At 42.8% G+C, this 20,594-nt stretch overlaps 1 protein-coding gene and 1 long non-coding RNA gene across 3 annotated transcripts in view; one reads left to right on the top strand and one right to left on the bottom strand.

Moving 5' to 3' along the window:
- The window catches only part of GTSF1 (gametocyte specific factor 1), a 16,051-nt gene extending 11,048 nt beyond the window's left edge, over positions 1–5,003 (top strand). For both annotated transcript variants that reach the window (XM_045466825.1, XM_045466826.1), the window contains exons 7-9: positions 1,628–1,722; positions 2,633–2,669; positions 4,788–5,003. In XM_045466825.1, coding sequence (XP_045322781.1) covers positions 1,628–1,722; positions 2,633–2,649 — 112 coding nt within the window. In that variant the 3' untranslated portion in view covers positions 2,650–2,669; positions 4,788–5,003. The remainder of the gene's footprint in view (positions 1–1,627; positions 1,723–2,632; positions 2,670–4,787) is intronic.
- On the bottom strand, positions 1,128–20,594 carry LOC123592031. The gene is made up of 6 exons (XR_006709561.1): positions 20,168–20,594; positions 17,748–17,921; positions 13,865–13,962; positions 10,666–10,884; positions 3,377–3,487; positions 1,128–2,096 (listed from the first exon to the last, which is right to left on the bottom strand). It is a non-coding gene; the product is annotated as an uncharacterized LOC123592031 (long non-coding RNA).

Here is a 20,594-nt window from a genome sequence, read left to right as displayed (position 1 = left end):
GTGCTCTGTTACCAAAGGAAGCCACCAAAGACTGATTTGATCTCGTTCCTTAATGGTGTTACTTGGTGGTAATGTAGTCTAGGTGTGGTTTTGACAAGTTATTTTCCTTTTTTATTCCTCAGTTCATAAAAAAGTCACATGCTTTGTGTTAATCACTATGGGAACACAAAGATACTAGCTTATAGCCTAGCAAGGGAGACAGTGGTACGAGACATTCTTGTGTCTGTTTGGTTTTTTTGCTAGGTTCACAGTATTTAAACACTTTGAAAAAAATTCTCCAGCTATACCACATGGATCAGTTTTACTCTGGGTAGCTAGTGTCTAAGGAAAAATAATCTTAAAAGTTTGTGACTTGAAACTGGATAAGCCAGAGTACCTTTGGGTAGGGAAGAAAATGCATCTCTTCTTTCCACTGATTTGTATCTAAATCTATAAGATTTCTCATTACTGGGGAGCCTGGGTGGTTCAGTCTGTTGAGCATCCCAACTCTACATTTCAGCTCAGGTCATGGTCTTGATTTCGTGGTTCATGAGATCAGGGAGTGGAGCCTGCTTGGGGTTCTGTCTCCCCTGCTCATTTCTGCACATTCACTCATTCATTCTCATATTCTCTCTCTCTCTCCCTCTCTCCCTCTCCCTCCCTCCCTCCCTCCCTCCCTCCCCCCTCCCCCTACCCCTCCCCCCTCCTCCCTCCCTCTTCCCCCCTTCCTCCCTCTCTCCCCCCCAAATAAACTTTTAAAAAAAAGATTTCTCGGGGCGCCTGGGTGGCGCAGTCGGTTAAGCGTCCGACTTCAGCCAGGTCACGATCTCGCAGTCTGTGAGTTCGAGCCCCGCATCGGGCTCTGGGCTGATGGCTCAGAGCCTGGAGCCTGTTTCCGATTCTGTGTCTCCCTCTCTCTCTGCCCCTCCCCCGTTCATGCTCTGTCTCTCTCTGTCCCAAAAATAAATAAACGTTGAAAAAAAAAAAAAAAATTTAAAAAAAAAAAAAATAAAAAAATAAAAATAAAAATAAAAAAAAGATTTCTCATTACTACTTCATCTTCAAACAAGACCAAATTGCAAATATTCAGAAATGAAAATATTTATGCATTAGAAAATAAAGGAATGAGATGCTAGACTTCATTTTTCCCCAAATAGAATGCTTATCAATTTTTATTTCTTAGCTCCTAAGATAAGTTAACAATGGCACGTGTACCTTATTGTGTGTGTGCACTAAAATAGAAGAACTTGAAGATGAATTTTAATAGTACAGTTTTAATTTTCCCTCCATCCTATGAGATGTGTTGCCTTTGGTTTGGTTGTCTTGGCATTTTATCTCTCATATTTGTTGAGTGAGTTGATGAGCCTGTCACACAACCGAACAGTAGATGGCATTGCTGTTTATCTCAATTTCTGGAAAATGAAAATGGTCAGACCCATCTTAATGCTTTTACAGAACAGTGAGCTTTTCAGAGAAGTAGTAATCATTCTAATTGCAAGAATGTTTTGATGGAAATGTGTTTACATTTCAGAATGTAGTTTGCTGTTTTCCCCCAAATTACAAAAAACACATTTTTGATGGTCTTGTGTGTGCCTGCATGGAGAATACAGATAGGCGGGCATAGGCAAATTTGTCTTTCTTTTTGCAGCCCTGCAAGCAACATAGTTATGGAACATAAGAGTAACCTGGCTTCAGGCATGCGTGTTCCCAAGTCTCTGCCGTATGTTCTGCCGTGGAAAAACAGTAAGTGAAATAAAGGCAAAATGCTTTTATTCTTTTCATTGTGCTAAATACAGTTGGTCTTGACTAGCCAAAAACATGTTCAGTGTGAACACATTTCACTCGCATGACCCTGAGAGTGAGTGCCTCCTTGAATTTTGCATTCTGAGCACTTCGCTTTCTTCACCCTAGCCCTGGCCCTGGTTAATAACAGGAAAGTACAGGATCGCAGAAACCAAAAGAATGTGCTCAAGTTGGGGTGACCACTGACATCAAATACCATCGGCAAATTTGGGGACCAATAAAAAAGCTATTAATTTTGCCTAGGAGGAAGTCATCCCTGACATTCAAGGCATAATATCAATAGGAAACTGGGACTCGAAATGGATTGCAGAGACCTAAAAGGAAATGAAAGAGAGAAAATGAAAGTAATAAGTCAGAGGAACTGGCATTAAGAATAGTATTCCGATGTCTTCCCTAGGCATCAGAGGCCGTTCTGGGTAAATAGGTACTGAATTCATATCATATCACCCCGATAAATTCCCACACCCAAGATACTGTCATTTTTATTTAATACGTACTTTCCTAATGTTGCTCCCAAATGCACATTCCCTTGATTTCAGTCTCTGCTGCTGTTTGAGCTAATTTTGTAGGTGGCTAAAAGATTCCTTTAAAACATTTCCCTTTGGATACTTCCATTTCCAAAAAAAATGAGATCACCAAATCATATGCCTGAAGGCTTGATAGGTAATGAATGAACTATTCTTTTCCCATGCGTTTGAGTAGAACCCAATCACTAATTTTGAATTCTTCTACTTTTATACTGTAATTCAGTCTACCCCAGGAATAAGTCATTTGTGTTTAGTAAGAATAGGGAATGGAGTGAGTTTCAATTGTCATGGTGTATTTATTTTGAAATATTTCTACTCCATAGATGGAAATGCACAGTAACTGAATATCTATCTCATCAAGTAAGTGTTTCAGTTTTATTTCACTATCTCTTCAGATGGTAGCAAGATTTAACTGGACATAAAGCAATTTGGGTCCAATTTTCTTTCAGATTATGGTACCAAATTAAAGCTTTGTGTGTGCCTCTGTTTTTTAAGTATATAGCTTCTATTATGGCTTTACACGCTAATGAATAGGCATTTACTGGTTAAATTAGAATTCTGTTAACATGCCAAGTTGCTTTCCCTAACGTTAATACACATTGCCTTTTTCCTTTTTCTTTTCCTTTTTTTTTTTTTTTATCAAAGTTGCATTCTAGATCTATCATGCCTTTTTAATGGGCTTGAGATTAATCAGACAGCTGTGCTTCACTGCTCTGCAATTTTTCCCTGTGCTGTACAGTTTAACACTCATCAAAAAATTCACTCCTTTTAATGAGCACTTAAAAGTTTGGGGTCTCTAAGAGTCTTGCACTGTCGATCTTATCTGAATACCTGATTTAGTAGAATCTCACAAAATCTATATGAAGGGAGCAAAATCTTTTTACAGAGAAAGCCTTTCCTTGAGGTAACCCTGTACACCTATGGCAGAGCCAAATTTGATGCTTCAAATGCTATTTCGGTTGAGGTTGCCCGGCCGTCTTGCTCCTGGCAAAAGGAATATTATTAGTCTAGGGAGGAGATGATATCCCCACTGTCATGCAGATAGTAGGCTCTCTGTGAATATTTACTTAATGAGTAATTGGCCTGATGCCTTCCAGTTCATTCGCTTCCTCTGGACAGTGAAGCAGGTGGATCTCCTGTGAGTTAGGGTTCATGTTGTACCAAAACTGATGTTTCTTCTAGTGAGAAGCAGAAAAGAGATTCTAAAAGCAAACACCCTTTAGCCACGGACAATAATATTTACAAGTTGCTTCTAGATACTATCCATTTTTCTTGGTAGGTTCTGATGTCACATGGTTAAGTACATCTGGAAACCAGAAAATTAAATTTGGCCCCAAAAGAGAAAGTGCTACAGCAGCACTGGGGTGTGTCAGGAAAGCACACACTGACCTGAATGAATGGCGAACTTTGAAGCCTTCTCTGACACGCCTCCCAAGATGCTTGGTGCTCATCTCATCTGGATAGCTACCTAATAAAAATGGTCTAGGGGCGACTGGCTGACTCAGAAGAGCATGCAACTCTTGATCTTGGAGTTGCGAGTTCGAGCCCCACATTGGGTGTAGAGATTACAAAAAAAAAAAAAAAAAAAAAAAAGTTACTCTAAGATGAGAGCCTAGGAGAAGCTCCTGTGTCTAACGCTGAATACTAGATGTTCCTCTCCTTTGGAACTTAACCTTTGCTGTTAAACCCCTTACATGCTGAAAATGTATTTTTCTATATAACCTCTGAGGAACCAAGGGAAAAAAATTATCCTAGTTTAGGTAAGAATCCTTAAACAGCCACAGACCTTTTTATTCTCTTAATAAAAAATAAAGCATCATATTTTGAATGCCTGTTGTAGAATGCTGTAGCTTCTTTGGAAAGATAAAAAAAGAGATAGAAGATAGGACTTTCTCCCTTAAGGAACTTAAGTATGGGTGGAGATTTTTTTGAATACATATACATAAAAAGGGTCGGTTCACCTTGCATTTACTATGCTTTTATCTCATTGTGTTTTTATCAACAAATCTTTTTACTAGGTAAGTGTCTCAAAGCAGGTGATATCATATTAATTTTTGTTCCCCTAATGTGCATTGTAAACAGCTCAAAAAATATTACTGAATTAATGAGTAGATAGAGTATATGAGAAGAGAAAAAGATCAATATGTTAGTTGAAATTAATCCAGAATTGTCTCGAGGAGTCAATTGTATGGATAGTCAATTCTGATTTTCTTCTCACTCATGAAACTGTTGACACAAGGAGTGTACATCGATCTCTGTGTAGAATGTTTTTAATTCAATTAACAAGTTTCTGTGTGCTTAGTGAAACTGAAAAGTTAAGGGTCAGAAGGTACTTGGTGTTCTGCCATTAACAATAGCAGATTCTTCCAGCTGACCAAGAGATTTTAATCAGGTTGTGTGGCCTGTTGTCAGATGTAGTTGGTGTTTTTATCACCGACAGGAACTAAGATCTCCTCTTTTTCTCTCATTTCCTTGCAGATGCCAGACCCTAGAAGACTCTTGCTTCTTCCTGCTACCAATGGGTTCTTCATTTTTTTTTTCTCCTAATCTAATTATAGAAAGATAAACACTGACTTTCAAACTGACAAGTACCTTTTTCTTTTTTCCTCCCTGCTTTGAGTCTCATTCATTTGATGCAGGAAAGAACTCTCAAACTCAGAAGAACTGCTTCAAATAAAGCATCAACATAGATAACTTGATAGTTTCATTAAGTACCTGCAGCCCCAAGATCAGAAATCACATCCTGTTCCACAATAATGAAACATAATTATTTAAAGTTATCTTAAAGGCTCCAGCTAAAGCAGGCAAGAAACTTGGGTTGGAAAAAAAAAAAAAAATAACTGTATTTATGTTCTCTGACACACATCGGCCAGCTTCTTTTTAGAATTTATAGGAATGGGCCTTTTTTGATCAGTGCATCTTTTTATCCAGAGTCCTCAAGATGTTGATAGCATTTATATAGCAAAATACCCCATTCTTGGTTAAAATCTTAGAACATCTTGCTCTCTGAATATTTCCAACCTAGGGTAGGTTTCTTTTCATCTCTCCCACATTCCAGCTGGAAATTGTACTCTGTGTCAAACCAGGTGTAGATTATGTAGGAGTGAAGATTGGAATGGAGAGGAACAATGTATGTGTGGGGAAGAGATAGGCTTTCCACCTGTGTGTGAAATTTGATTAAGCTTCAAAGCTTAAATTTGTCATGTCCCTGCCGACTACCCTGGGATTTGTGTAGAGTAAGTTCAATTTCTGAAACACCCAAAGCTCGGGCTGTCCTAGCATCTGGTTGGCCCTCAAGAGGAACCCTCATGATTTCCCCAGACCAGTTTTTTGTTTGTTTATTTGGATTATCTGTGCGTTTTTGTTTTTTTTGTTGTTGTTGATTGGTTGGCTTTTTCAGGTTTGGTTTGGTTTGAAGTCTGCATGGAGAGGGATATAGGATGTGGTATAGATAAGGATTTGGATGAAGCATACTTACAAATAATTTCAAAAATGATCTGTCTAGCATTGTTTGTGGGTAACAGATAAGGGAGAGTGGGCTTTTATGGAATGCCTCCTTTCATGAGTTTTCCATTGGATTCTCTCCTAATGAAGCAGAGCAGTTTATTTAGTTGCCGTCTCTAAAAACAGGTTCAAGATAAGCCCCAGTACAAGGTATTTCTGCTTCTAGCTGTGTGATCTTAAGTAAATAACTAAACCTTTTCCTCTGGAGATGGTGATAATGTATGGAGGAGGGAAAAAACACCCATTATGCCACTAAATCTGGTTATTTGTATATCAACCAATACCTCACAACCTAACGTTTTAAAAGTACTCGTCTTACTGGAAAATTACAAATCCCTGTTGATTTCATTTGTTTGGGTGATAACAACAAAACTGTTCTGTAGTTGTAATCCAGAACACCTAACCAGTTTAGGAGGAACAAGCAGGGGTGTGAGTCTCATTGCAAAGAATGAACTGCTTGAATACAACTCAACAAAAGAATCAGAAATCACAAAGTCACAAAACATCTGACCTTTTCGAGTGTGAGTACCACTCACTGTAGGAGAATGCCTACCTGTGTTAATTTCATTAGCTCACAAAATAAACAAGCCTGCTGTTTCTTTAGTAAACTAATGATTAAAGCAGCCAATTTGTCTGGTCCAGGAGCTTTCAGGGACTACTTGGGATGTTTATTGGGCCTAGAATTCACTAGTCTGGATTTAGTTTACTAGAGATTTTTGGAAATTCCCAAAAACTAGAATAAAGAAGTGACTAAGTCTATACATCTGTCAGAATTGGGAAAGAGAAACTTGTCTGTGAGATCCTCTTTTTCAGAGGATGACTTCCCTTTGGAATGTGGACAGGTAAGCAGCTGAATATTCTGCCTTAATTTCAGTTAAAGTCAAGTGTTACAGGTTAAATGCAGAGGTATTTCACAAGCTTAGCCCAGAGAGCCTTTGAGGCCCACATTTCAACCTTATCCAAGGCTTCCATACTCTACCCCAAGGAGAGGATTTGCTTGTTGGAAGATTGCCTTTCGCTGTAGGGGTTCTAGAAGTGCCATTGTGATTTGCAAATGTTCTTACCAGGGGTAAACACATGGAGGTAAAAATGATTCTGAGCTCTCCTGGTAGCTGTACCCGAGCTAAACAAGGAGAATATCTGGATTTAATTTCAAGTAATGCATGGTAGTACCTTTTCCTCGTTAATCTCTTAGACAAAATGTATATACCTATACTGGCATTCTTGGAGTCCTTTAGTGTTACTTTTCCCAGTTCATTTTAAGCTTTAAAGTAGACAGACACTGAGGAGATAACATTGTGTTTATATTACCATTTTTAATTTTTTTTTTCAACATTTTTATATTTATTTTTGGGACAGAGAGAGACAGAGCATGAACGGGGGAGGGGCAGAGAGAGAGGGAGACACAGAATCAGAAACAGGCTCTAGGCTCTGAGCCATCAGCCCGGAGCCCGACGCGGGGCTCGAACTCACGGACCGCGAGATCGTGACCTGGCTGAAGTCGGACACTTAACCGACTGCACCACCCAGGCGCCCCTGTATTACCATTTTTAAAGAGGCAGGTTATAAAAATCAAGGTGATTTGTATACTGTATTTTAAATGATTGAAGCAGGACTGGCCTTGGAAAGGAAACCTTTAAGAAAATACACATTTTCCAGGGTGCCTGGATGGCTCAGTCGGTTAACTGTCCGACTTCGGCCTGGGTCGTGATCTCACAGTTCGGGAGTCCAGGCCCTGCGTTGGGAGCCTGCTTCAGATTCTGTGTCTCCCTCTTTCTCTGCCCCTCCCCCACTCACAGTCTGTCTCTCTCAAAAATATAAAAAATAAACATTACAAAAAATTTTTTAAAAATACATGTTTTCTTGTGCCAACTCAGTGGGTAGCATAAGGAAAACCACCAAAATTCTATGAGAAAAATACTGTAGTGACCACTCATTCTTTTGATCACTCTCTTCCTGGTACGATTAAGGTCCAGAACATATTCACATCCTACTTTACAGTCCTGGCCTCTTCAGAAGCCACTGAGGACACTATTAACCTGCTACCCCAGTACCAACAGTCTCAGGTGACTTTCTATAATAGCTGTACTGAGGTCTGACCAATGCAGACCTTTGTATGAACAGGACATTTGCCCTTTACACAGCAATTCCACTGCCTGGTCCAACTCACTTAACTCATAAACTTGGTAACTGGTGAGACAGATATAAAAGTTAAGATTGTCTATAGCTAGGAAAAATAGCATCCTAGGCCAGACAGTACCCCTGGAGAACAACCATATGGTCAGCAGATTTGCATTTGTGTTTACCTTAAAGACTGTTTTATATAAAAACTAAAATAGTGGAAGAGCCTTTGAAGAAACATGAAGACAAGAAGACCTACACATTTTTATGGAGGATGTAAATCCAGGTTGTATGAAATATTTCATATTAACCCAACCATGCCTCTTCGTTTTTATTAAAATGCTTGTCATTGAGGGGCGCCTGGGTGGCTCAGTTGAGCGCCTGACTTCGGCTCAGGTCATGAGCTCACAGTCCGTGGGTCTGGGCCCCACATCAGGCTCTGTGCTGACAGCTCGGAGCCTGGAGCCTGCTTCGGATTCTGTGTCTCCCCCCCTCTCTAACGCTCCCCTGTTCATGCTGTCTCTCTCTGTCTCAGAAATAACGTTAAAAAAAAATAAAATGCTTGTCACTGAAATGAAGTCTGCTTTCTAGTTCATTCTCAGGCTTGGGTTCTAGGTTTTCATTGGACAAGGTGACAGATTATTTGCTCCTTGTGTTGGTTTTCTGTAGAGGAGAACTTTCTAGCAGAGGTACAAATTAAAAGTGATGGGAAGTTTTGATTTTGAAATTAGAAGCTCCATTGAGATATCTTTTTGATGAATTGGAGATGTCAACAGAAGAGTCAGTGTTGTAGCTTTATAAAGCCCTTGAAAAACATATGGTTCTGCTAGGTGTGTAACTGATGCCCACCCAATCATATCTCATAGCCTTGGAGCTGGAAGGGGAGTTTAAGAGCAAAGCTTTATCTTACATGTGAAGAAATAGGTGCTGTACAAATGTGGAACATTTGAAAAAAAAAAAAAAAAAAAAAACGGGGCAGGGGGTGGGGGAGGTTCCTGGGTGGTGGCTTAGTAAGTTGAGAGTCTGACTTTTGATTTCGACTCTGGTCATGATCCCAGGGTTGTGGGATCAAGCCCCGTGTCGGGCTCTGTGCTGAGCGTGGAGCCTGCTTAAGAGTCTCTCTTTCTCCCCTATGCCATGCTTCTCCACTGATGCTCTCTCTTGGATAGATAGATAGACAGACAGACAGACAGACAGACACAGATAGGGAATGATAAACACAAACTTCAAGACAGTGGTTATCTCCAGTGGAGAAGCTGCGGGGATGGGATTAGGGAAAAACACAGTATGTTATTCTATTCAGTAAGTTGGGTGGTAGGTTTCCTGGTGTTTATCTGATGCTTCGTACGTGTGTATTAAATACTATATAACTGGGCATTAAATACTATATAACATAGCACCAGGCTATGAGCTGTCTGCACAGAGCCCGGGTGGCTCAGTCAGTTAAGCATCCGACCTCGGCTCAGGTCATGATCTCATGGTTTGTGGGTCGAGCCCCACATCCGGCTCTGTGCTGACAGCTCAGAGCCTGGAACCTGCTTCAGATTCTATGTCTCCCTCTCTCTCTGCCCCTCTCCTACTTCCACTCTGTCTCTCAAAAATAAGTATTTTAAAAAATAAAATGAATAAATACTATATAACTTTAAAACATTAGGAACAAGTATTACATAGTTGCAGAGTGCTTACTGTAGGCAAACCACTGTTCTTACTTGACATTTTACATACTTTAACCCAGGGTGGAGGAAAAAGAGGCCCAGAAAACTATCTTTGCCAAGGATCCATGGCTTATTAGTACTGAGCTGTGACCATAACCTGGGACTTCTGATTTCTAATTTACTGCTTTTGGCTTCTAGACCCTTCCTGTTTCCCTAAATGGTAATTTGCACCCAACCTCTCACTCTCCCAGGCTGTGAGTTTCCTTTTGAACTCATTTCCATGTCTGTCACCTTGGACTTCATAGTCACTCCGGTGGCCTAAATCAGCACCCTGAATTCTCTTGACCGCATTGCTTTTTTACTGTCTCTGCGTCACCAATTCCCAAGTCAAGTGGAACCCACGATCTCTTACACCCTATTTCTTCTGGGTTCTTGAGCATGGTGGTAGAAAATCACCTAAATATGCCAACTGACTCCACTGCAGATGTATGATTTCTTAACTCGGGTATTCATTCTTGTTTGGCTTTTTCAAATTTACCTGGTGACCACTGCACCTTTTTATTGTTCTCAACTTTATCTTTTTTTAATTTTTTTAATGCTTTATTTATTTTTGAGAGAGAGACAGAGTGCAAGCAGGGGAGGGACAGAGAGAGAGGGAGACACAATCCGAAGCAAGCACCAAGCTATAAGCTGTCAGCACAGAGCCTGATGCGGGACTCGAACCCACAAACTGTGAGATCGTGACCTGAGCCGATGTTGGACACTTAACTGAGTCACCCAGGTGCCCCTATTGTTCTCAACTTTATAGTCCCTATTTCCCATCCTTACTTTCAGCAGATGGCTTTGCCTCTTACTCTCTAGAGAAAACAGTGGTCATCAAACTTAGCTTCCTCTTTTTCCCATCCCCAGACTAAACTCTTAGAGCAACCACTTTGCCTTTATCTCAGGGGTATGCTTCCTCTCCAAGGCTAACCTCACCCTTGCTACCTGCTCTGTATCCCAGTGTATTAGTTATGTGTTGGTGCATAACATTTTCCCAAAGCTTAGTGGATAAACCAATAATAAACATCTATTACCTTCACAGTTTCTATGGGTAAGGAGTGACTTAGGCGGGTGATCCTGGTTTGGGGTCTTTTATGTGATTGCAGTCAAGATGTCAGCTCGTGCTGCAGTTTCCTGTACACTTGACCGAGGTTGGAGGTTTTGCTTCTAAGGTGGCTCACTTACTCGCTTGGCAGATCAGTGTTGGTTGTTGGCAGAAATCTGAGTGTCTTCACAACATGTCAGCTGCCTCCCTTCAGAGAGAGTAAGTTAAGAGCAAGATGGAAACCGTAAATTATTTTATGACCTACCAAGAGTTACACAGTATCATTTCCACAGTATGCTGTTAGTTACACAGCTGAGCTGTGGCGGGGGCGGGTTTTACAGGAGCACGAGCACAAGATCACCGGGGGCTATCTTGGAGGCTGGCTGTCACACCCACTTCTATCCTCCACCGTCTTCCAGAAGTTATTTGCTCTTTTCTCTTTACCTTAATTTTATTTCTCTTAAACTCTTTTTCTGTGTTATACTTTTCGTTAATAAATAGCCTTTGGGGCGCCTGGGTGGCTCACTCGGTTGAGCATCCAACTTTGGCTCAGGCCATGATCTCGTGGTCTGTGTGTTCAAGCCCTGCGGTCTCGGGTTCTGTGCTGACAGCTCGGAGCCTGGAGCCTGCTTGGGATTCTGTGTCTTCCTCTCTCTCTGCCCCTTCCCCGCTCATGCTCTGTCTCTCTCTGTCAAAAATAAACATTGAAAAAAAAAATTTTTTTAATAAATAAATAAATAAATAAATAGCCTTTAAGCTCCAAAAATGCTAAGGTTACATTTGTTCTTTTTTTTTTTTTTTTTAATTTTTTTTTTTTTTTCAACGTTCATTTATTTTTGGGACAGAGAGAGACAGAGCATGAACGGGGGAGGGGCAGAGAGAGAGGGAGACACAGAATCGGAAACAGGCTCCAGGCTCTGAGCCATCGGCCCAGAGCCCGACACGGGGCTCGAACTCACGGACCGCGAGATCGTGACCTGGCTGAAGTCGGACGCTTAACCGACTGCGCCGACCAGGCGCCCCTGTTCTTTTAAAAAAACACACACACCTAGGGCTTCTGGGTGGGTGGTCAACGGGTGAAGCGTCCAACTCGTGGTTTCAGCTCAGGCCCTGATCACACAGTTCATGGATTCAAGCCCTGAGTTGGGCCCAGTGCTGACAGTGCAGAGCCTGCCCAGGATTCTCTCCCTCTCTCGCTCTGCCTCTCCCCCATTCTCTCTCTCTCTTTCTCTCTCTCTCTCTAAATAAACATTAAAAAAAAATTTTTTATCTAGTAATTCTTTCCCAATTTACCTAATAATAGTTGCAGAGCCTTTTTGAGCACTTGATGTGCCAAGCACTGTACAAAAGCACATTGTATGTGGGGCGCCTGGGTGTCTCAGTCGGTTGAGCATCCGACTTCGGCTCAGGTCACGATCTCACGGTTCATGAGTTCAAGTGCTGAGTTGGGCTCTGTGCTGACAGCTCAGAACCTGGAGCCTGCTTCGGATTCTGTGTCTCCCTCTCTCTCTGCCCCTACCCTGCTCGAGCTGTGTCTCTCTATCTCTCTCAAAAGTAAATAAACACTTAAAAAATTAATTTTTAATTAATTAATTCCAATTAATTCCACATAAGCCCATGAAGTAGATATTATTAGGTCCCCATTTGGTAGATGAGGAAACTGTGGATTATAGAATATACAAGATTTGACCAGAGTTACTTAATTACTGTATGGAGGAACAAGAATTGGAGTTAGGTCTGTGACCCCTAAAGGCAGTATTCTCTTTTTTTTTTTTTTCAATGTTTGTTATTTTTGAGAGAGAGACAGAGTGTGAGCGGGGGAAAGGCAGAGAGAGAGAGAGAGAGACAGAATCCGAAGCAGGCTCCAGGCTCCGAGCTGTCAGCACAAAGCCCAATGCGGGGCTCAAACCCACCAACTGTGATATCATGACCTGAGCGAAGTCAGATGCTCAACTGACTGAACCACCCAGGCGCCCCCTAAAGGCAGTACTCTTTTTTTTTTAATGTTTATATTTGAGGGAAAGAGACAGAGAGACAGAGAGAGCGTGAGCAGGGGAGGGGCAGAGAGAGATGGAGACAGAATCTGAAGCAGACTCCAGGCTCGGAGCTGTCAGCACAGAGCCCGATGTGGAGCTCGAACTCACCAACCACGAGATCTTGACCTGATCCGAGCTGGATGCTTAACCAATTGAGCCACCCAGGTGCCCCTAAAGGCAGTATTCTTTTTTTTTTTTTTTTTAATTTTTTTTAACGTTTATTTATCTTTGAGACAGAGAGAGACAGAGCATGAACAGGGGAGGGGCAGAGAGAGAGGAAGACACAGAATCTGAAACAGGCTCCAGGCTCTGAGCTGTCAGCACAGAGCCCGATGCGGGGCTCGAACTCACGGACCGCGAGATCATGACCTGAGCCGAAGTCGGACGCCCAACTGACCAAGCCACCCAGGCGCCCCTAAAGGCAGTATTCTTAATCCCACTGTGTTTTATTCTTGCTCCAGCCCTGCTGTCTCCCCACCTTGCTCATAGTCAAACTATAGTGAACTCACCATCTCTCCAACACTGTGCTGTTGAGTGACTGTACCTTGGTGCATCTTGTTTCCTAAAATGCATTCGTTTCCTCCCTGTGCCAACACTTTTCTGCTTAGCATCTTCCACCTTCAAGTTCCAACTCAAATGTTATCTCCTTGGATAACTATTCCAGCCTCTCTGATCTAGGCTTCTACTGTCCTCTGTTCACACTATATTTTTAATGCTTCTTTACTTTCTGAGAGAGAGAGACAGGGTGTGTGAGTGGGCAAGGGGCAGAGAGAGAGGGAGACACAGAATCGGAAGCAGGCTCCAGGCTCTGAGCTGTCAGCACAGAGCCCGACACGGGGCCTGAACCCACGAACCGTGAGATCATGACCTGAGCCGAAGTCAGACACTTTTAACTGACTGAGACACCCAGGCGCCCCTGTTCACACTATTTTTAATAGCATTTATTGAGTTGTGTTATAATTATCTTCTAAATGCCTGCATCAGGCAAGGTTTAGAACAGGAAACAGAAACTCACAGTATCTCAGTATTCTTAAGAAAAAGGAAACTTAATGCAGAGCATTAAGTGCTTACAAAATCACTTGAATAGCTGGAGAAGCAGACTATGGCAGGGCCTCTAGGAATGATTCCCAGAACACTACTGAACTAACCCACCTGGGGAGCTGCAGTCTCCGATGGCCGCTGAAATACTGAGTTTGAGAACACAGTGCCGTAGCTACAATCCAGGGATCAGGAAGCTGCCACAAACAGTCCTACAACATATATAGTATCGGAGTTTTACAGAGCTACTGACCGATGTAAACATCCAAATGCATGGTCAGCAGAGGAACGAAAAAGGAAACTAGATAGTCAGCACCTGAAGCACTGAGAGTTTACTCTAGGGCCTGTTGAGGTTTTTGAATATTTGTTTTACAATAAGATTAGGTCACTCTTTTTTTTTTTTTTTTCATGAGGAAATTGGTTACTTTCAAAGTTCAAAGAAAAAAGTACCATATGGCAACCTGCCCCCCTGCTAAAAAAAAAAAAAAAAAAAAAAAAAGCCAAAAATTTGTTGCTACAGGACGTGAGTACTAAGTGGACAAGGGCAGGCAAAAACTACTTGAGAAAAGTGGTTATGAAAGCAGTTGACAGAAGTGACATTGAACTAAGAGTCCGTACAAACATACCTTCAATCTAAGACCAGCCCCGCGACCTTGGAAACCTTCAACTTTTCTGTGCCTCATAACTGTCTTCATAAAGTGAGACTGAACTTAGATAACCTCCGAGGTTCAATCCAACCCTACAATTCTGTTTTCTTAGTTATTCAATTGAAAAACATTTTTTATTTATTTTAGAGAAAGAGAGTGCAGGGGTGGGGGGCGGAGAGGGGCAGGAGTAGAGAGAATCTCCACAGACTCCACTCTGCACGGAGCCTAGCGCAGGGCTCTACCCCACAACCCTGGGATCATGACCTGAGCCAAAATCAAGAGTCGGACGTTCAACCGACGGAGCCACCCAGGAGCCCCCAAAACACATTAGTGTTTTTGTTTTTGTTTTTTTTTTTTTTTAAGAGGAAGATTATACAACCATTTTTAGGGCTTTCTTTACTTTTTGATCATTCTGTAAAAGTTTCCTGTCAACCTTAAAATATTCTCTGAGGCCATCTAGATGAGGTGAGAGAAGCAGAAAGTAACGTAGAAAGTGATGGGGTTTTGCTTCACCATGCCGAGTCACATAGAGTGTTTTAAAAGCACACCAGAGCAACTTTGGAGTTCCCTACTTTCCAGTCTGGGGTTTTGGTTAATCTGTCCCCAGGTGTCAAGGGGAAAAGAAATTCTTTAAAGAATCATCACTGATTCCGGGAGCTAGAAAGGCTCATCACAACCTCAAAAACGAGGCTTGTTATAAAAAAAAAAAAAAAAAAAAGTGCATTAAAAGCTGCCTCCAGGCTGTGTTAGCTAGGCGAGAGATTAAATAGAGCTTTCCCCATATCCCTGCAACCTCCTTTGGGCTATTTGAGGTGCTTGCTGGATTTTTTTGGCCTATTTTTTCTTTTTCCTTCAAGACTTGCCCTTCATTCTCTTGCTTCTCTGATGCAAACTTCTTTTCAGAACACAATTTCCAGACAAACCTTCAGATGTTAGCCAAGGGTCGGTACTGTTTTTAGTTGTTATTTCCTTCAAAATAGACACCGGCGGCGACTGGTGCTGTCTTTTTTCAGAGAAATCTGTGTTGTTCCAGGCTCCGCGTGCAGCCCGTGTCATTCCTCCCCTGCTAATATGCTTTCTTAGCTTGCTTCACGCGTGTTTACCAGCTCCAATTTAGTCCCGGGCTCTCCACCCTTCACCCCGCCCCCTGAGCTGTGCATTTCAAAACGTAGAGAAAAAAATGACAGCTTCTCCTCAGGCCCCTCCGGTGAAGGCTGCAGAATCACCGGGGCCAGTATGTCAGAGTGTACAGCCTTTACCAAAACTTTGCACAGACGTATTTTGGATAAGCAAAAGAGAAAGCCACTCAACATGTAACACAGCCTCTTTTCCAAGGGCCTCTAACAGACGGGCAGGCCCAGGGCTGCCTGTCCTCAGTGCAGAAGATAAATGAGATGACAGTGAATGAGCAGGGTTTAGTCCTTAGCCAAGGATGATCCAAACTCCGATGCCGTATCTATTGCTACATGCAGCAAATTAAATGGGATGTACACATGAAGATTTGTTATAGTTACAGTCCTGTCCTCGGGCCTTTTATAGTCAAAGGCACTGTTTCTCAAAGCGTAATCCAAATATCACCTACATCATAATTACTTGGGTGCTTATTTTAAAATGCAGATGCCTGGGCTTTGGTCCAGACTTACTAAATCAGAATATCTGGAAGCAGCACACAGGACTCTGTTTTTCACAATACACCTCACGTCATTCTCCTGTACAGGAAGGTTTCTAAAAGTACATGTTACTTTGAATAAAGGCTTTTTAGGAATTCGCAAGGAAGATATTCACACTGTTTGAGTTTTTAAGGACCTAGGTCCTTCATGGATCCTTAAAACTGTACACACTAATCACAAAGTAAAGAGTATAGTATAGTAACTATTAAGAATATGAGATAATAAAGGAACGGTACCTGAATCATAAGATCATTTAAAGGCATAAATGGAAGGGACACCTGGGTGGCTCAGTGGGTTAAGCATTGGACTCTTGATCTCAGCTCAGGTCATGGTCTCACTGTTACTAAGATCAAGCCCCGCGTCAGGCTGTGCACTGTCAACTTGGGATTCTGTCTTCTCTCTCTGCCCCTCCCCTGAGTTCTCTCTCTTTCTCTCTCAAAGTAAATAAACATTTTTTAAAGGTATAAATGGGGGGAAATGCACTAAAGTTTTTAATAGTGTTAACTGTAAGCACTGTAGTGAATAAACTGAGGATATTTAATACACAGATGACATGATGTACACACAGCACAAGATTATCCCCATACGTTGTCTTTACTCCTTGATTTCCAATTTTTAAAACAAAAATTTGAGGGGCGCCTGGGTGGCTCAATCGGTTGAGCATCCAACTTTGCCTCAGGTCATGATCTTGTAGTCTGTGGGTTCAAGACCCGCAGTGGGCTCTGTGCTGATAGCTCAGAGCTTAGAGCCTGCTGTGGATTCTGTGTCTCCCTCTCTTCTGCCCCTCCCTTGCTTGTGGTCTGTATCTCTCTCTCTCTCTCTCTCTCTCTCTCTCTCTCTCAAAAATAAATAAGCATTAAAAAAATTTTTAACAAAAATTTGAAAGACAGAGGGCATCCTTTCAGTCAAGGTCAGGCATCCAAAACAATAAAAAAGAAATGACTGCTTTTTACTTAACCTTGGTAGATCACAATGTAGTCGGGGAAAGGAGAGTAGATTTCTGGATCTGGTGTCATTTGTTTCCCTAGCCCTGTACCGTCCATGGATTGACGCTATTGTGTGTCCTACTCAATTTTAAGGGTATTTATTGACACTGTCCCATTTCACCAATAAAAGATTCATTTGAGAGCTGTCACTACTTATAAATGACCTTCACTTCTGAAATGACTTTCATGGTTTCCACCATGAAATGATTGAATGATCGCTGGTAGGTCCTAAGGGAGTTGTCTTTGCCAGTGGGCATGGGAAGAGAACAGCCATGAGTATGAGGAGAGCAGTAGAGAGGACACCCCACCCCCCGGATCTCCCATATCTCTCTGTCAGGTGGGGGACATAGAGACAGGGGCAATTCTTTATCTATCTTTTTTTCTCCCTGCCCCTAAGGTGAACAGGGACCCTGGGATCTATGCCTAAGTATAACCCCACCTACCTGCTGCTTTCTGTTTGTGGACATAGTTAACAGGTGTGAAGAAGGGCATAGATTTCAACCACCCCCACACCTAGGGCAACTGATGCAAGGAGGTGAGGCCCTTTATCCAGCCTCTTAGAGACTTTTGGAGAGGGAAAGAATAGCGTATGGAGGAAATTGTACCCAGCTCTCCCTGGAGTCCAGCCTTCTGAAAAGGCAGTTTCTAAGAGAGAAAAATGTGGCCTCAACAGATTGAGAAGGAAGAATTTAACCTTGGAATAAAGGTGGAGTATTAGTGAAGTTTTACTGTCCATATTCCAAAGAGAAAGCTAAAAGCAGGGTTGTCGATCTCCTTGGTGTCCAGCAGGTAGAGATGCAGTCTAAGTCTGTCTGGGGTTGCAGTGGAAAATACTGGGCAATAAGCAGCTTCCAGAGTCTTCTGAAGCCTGAGAGAGAGAATAAGCAAGGTACCTTTGTTGCTTCCCAGTCCCCACTTACCTAAACCTATTTACACCCCGTTTTCTTCCTTCCCTTTCTTGGAGACTTTGACCTCACACTAGGACCTCTCAGCTTCTGATACGAGGCTGGGAAGGAGGGATACAAAGAACTCTAAGGTGGCAGAGGGATGGGAAGAAGGGGATCACAGAGACATTTGAAGGAGTTTCCTGACGTCCAGGTCTGGGCTGTGTAACACAGATCCTAGGTTGGCAGTGAGGTGTCCTGCCTGCCGGTCTAGAAATGCCAGCATCTTAAACCCATGGAGAGACCATGCTTCTAAAATTCTGCCATATATATGGGGCGCCTGGGTGGCGCAGTCAGTTAAGCGTCCGACTTCAGCCAGGTCACGATCTCGCGGTCCGTGAGTTCGAGCCCCGCGTCAGGCTCTGGGCTGATGGCTCAGAGCCTGGAGCCTGTTTCCGATTCTGTGTCTCCCTCTCTCTCTGCCCCTCCCCCGTTCATGCTCTGTCTCTCTCTGTCCCAAAAATAAATAAACGTTGAAAAAAAAAATTTTTTTTAATAAAATAAATAAATAAATAAATAAAATAAAATTCTGCCATATATATACACAAATCTAAAAGTGACACAAACCAGGACCAGCAAATCAGACAAGATGCAGCATAGGTATCCCGCCAGCCATGTGGCATCTGTGGATATGCCAGGCACCAAGTAAAGGCATGGGTGGGCACCCTCCCTACCAGTGGGCACCAGGCCATGAGCATCAGTTGGATACGATCAGCCTGCCAAACTGGAGGGCATCCCGGGGCATTGTGCCCATCCGCTTCCCCTGCCACAGACTGAATGGAGCCCAGAACTTCTGCGAGAACCTCCTGCATATGGAGAAATAGGTTCAGTTCGTCACTGAGAGCGACAGGAGAAAGGGAGGCAGACAAAGGGGGTAGCATTCTATCTGAAAACCATAGCAGAAGCTCTTCATCTTTGCCCTTCCGTTGGAAAAGAAAAGTCTAGAAATGGACCTTCTGAATATAATCCAGAACTTGAGGTTGAGTGTTAGGATAAATGGGAGTGGGATACACGGGAATTAGTAGAGTGGAAGGCAAACGTGGCATGGTGGAAAGAACTAACTTGGGATAAAGATACTTGGATTCTATCCCACGTTAGCTGTATGACCTTGGGCAAGTTACTTCATTTCTCTGGGCCTTGGTTTCCTTATCTGTAAAATGAGGACATTGGACTAGACAGAGTCTAGAATATCTTCCTCCTCTAATATCTGCTATTTAGTTTTGAGCAGTGACTGACTTTCCCTTGTTGAGGGTGACCCATATAGCACCCACAGAACCCTGTGTGACCCCAGGCATAAGCTGTGTCTAAACTAAGGGAACCATGTACTGGGGGGGGGGGGGGGCGGGGAGGGGAAGTGAAAGTTCTGAGTTCCTAGTGTCCCTACTCGTGCTACCTCTGTTCCCACACTGGACGTCCACCGCCACAGGGATGTGAAGTCCACAGACCTCCTAGTCTTCTGTGTACTGAGAAGGCTGGAGGCCCTAGTCAACCTTGTAACTCAAAGAATCTAAAACTATTGTGTCGGGGCGCCTGGGTGGTGCAGTCGGTTAAGCGTCCGACTTCAGCCAGGTCACGATCTCGCGGTCCGTGAGTTCGAGCCCCGCGTCGGGCTCTGGGCTGATGGCTCAGAGCCTGGAGCCTGTTTCCGATTCTGTGTCTCCCTCTCTCTCTGCCCCTCCCCCGTTCATGCTCTGTCTCTCTCTGTCCCAAAAATAAATAAACGTTGGAAAAAAAAATTAAAAAAAATAAATAAATAAAACTATTGTGTCAAAAATAAAGTGATGCTCATCTAGGTAATATTCTTTGTGCAGCATTCCTCCCCCACCGTCTGCAGTTTCACTTTCTACAGTCTGAGTTACTTGCGGTCAGCCGCGGTCCAGAAGCAGAGGAGCCTCAGACAAGATGTCAGAAGGTCAGTAGTAACCGATGTCATTCACCTCTCTGTATCTCATCACGGAGGCATTATCTCATATGATCATCGTAAGAAGAAGGAGGAGTACAGCACAGAGATATTTTGAGAAAGAAATCACATTTATAACTTTCATCACAATATGTCATTATGATTGTCTTACTGCTCTTGTTAATCTCTTACTGTGCCTAATTTATAAATTAAATGTTATCATAGGTATGTGTGTATAGGAAAAAACAAAGTATGTATAGGGTTCAGTACCGTCTAAGTTTCAGGTATCCAGGGAGAGATATCCCCTGCAGATAAGAAGGGACAACTGTATTGCTACATACTGAGTCTGGGCCCAGTGCAAGTCTGTCTCTGATCTCTGCTCCATTGCCTACAGAGCTGCCCCTCCTCACTCAAGCCCCTTCCTGCTGATGCAGATTCACAGTGGGCTGGCCATTGGTTCTGGCTGCCTGTGCAATGTTCACTTGGTCCCTGGGCAAGGACTTGTGCCTGAAGTGATCCTGTGAAGAGAGCCAACACTTCACCTTCCCCACACCACCCCCCCCAGGCATTATCTCACTTCCTTTGTCCAGGTGAGTTTCCAGTATCCTCTGGATACTGGAAGTTTCCATAGGATACTGGAAACTCCCCATTTACCAAAGCTTCCCTATATACCCAGGCCTAAGAACATATTCCACTC

Source organism: Leopardus geoffroyi, chromosome B4 (assembly GCF_018350155.1).
Source record: "Leopardus geoffroyi isolate Oge1 chromosome B4, O.geoffroyi_Oge1_pat1.0, whole genome shotgun sequence".
NCBI lineage: Eukaryota > Metazoa > Chordata > Mammalia > Carnivora > Felidae > Leopardus > Leopardus geoffroyi.
Note: the sequence above shows the minus strand (reverse complement) of the source record. Positions and strands in the feature narration are given on the sequence as shown.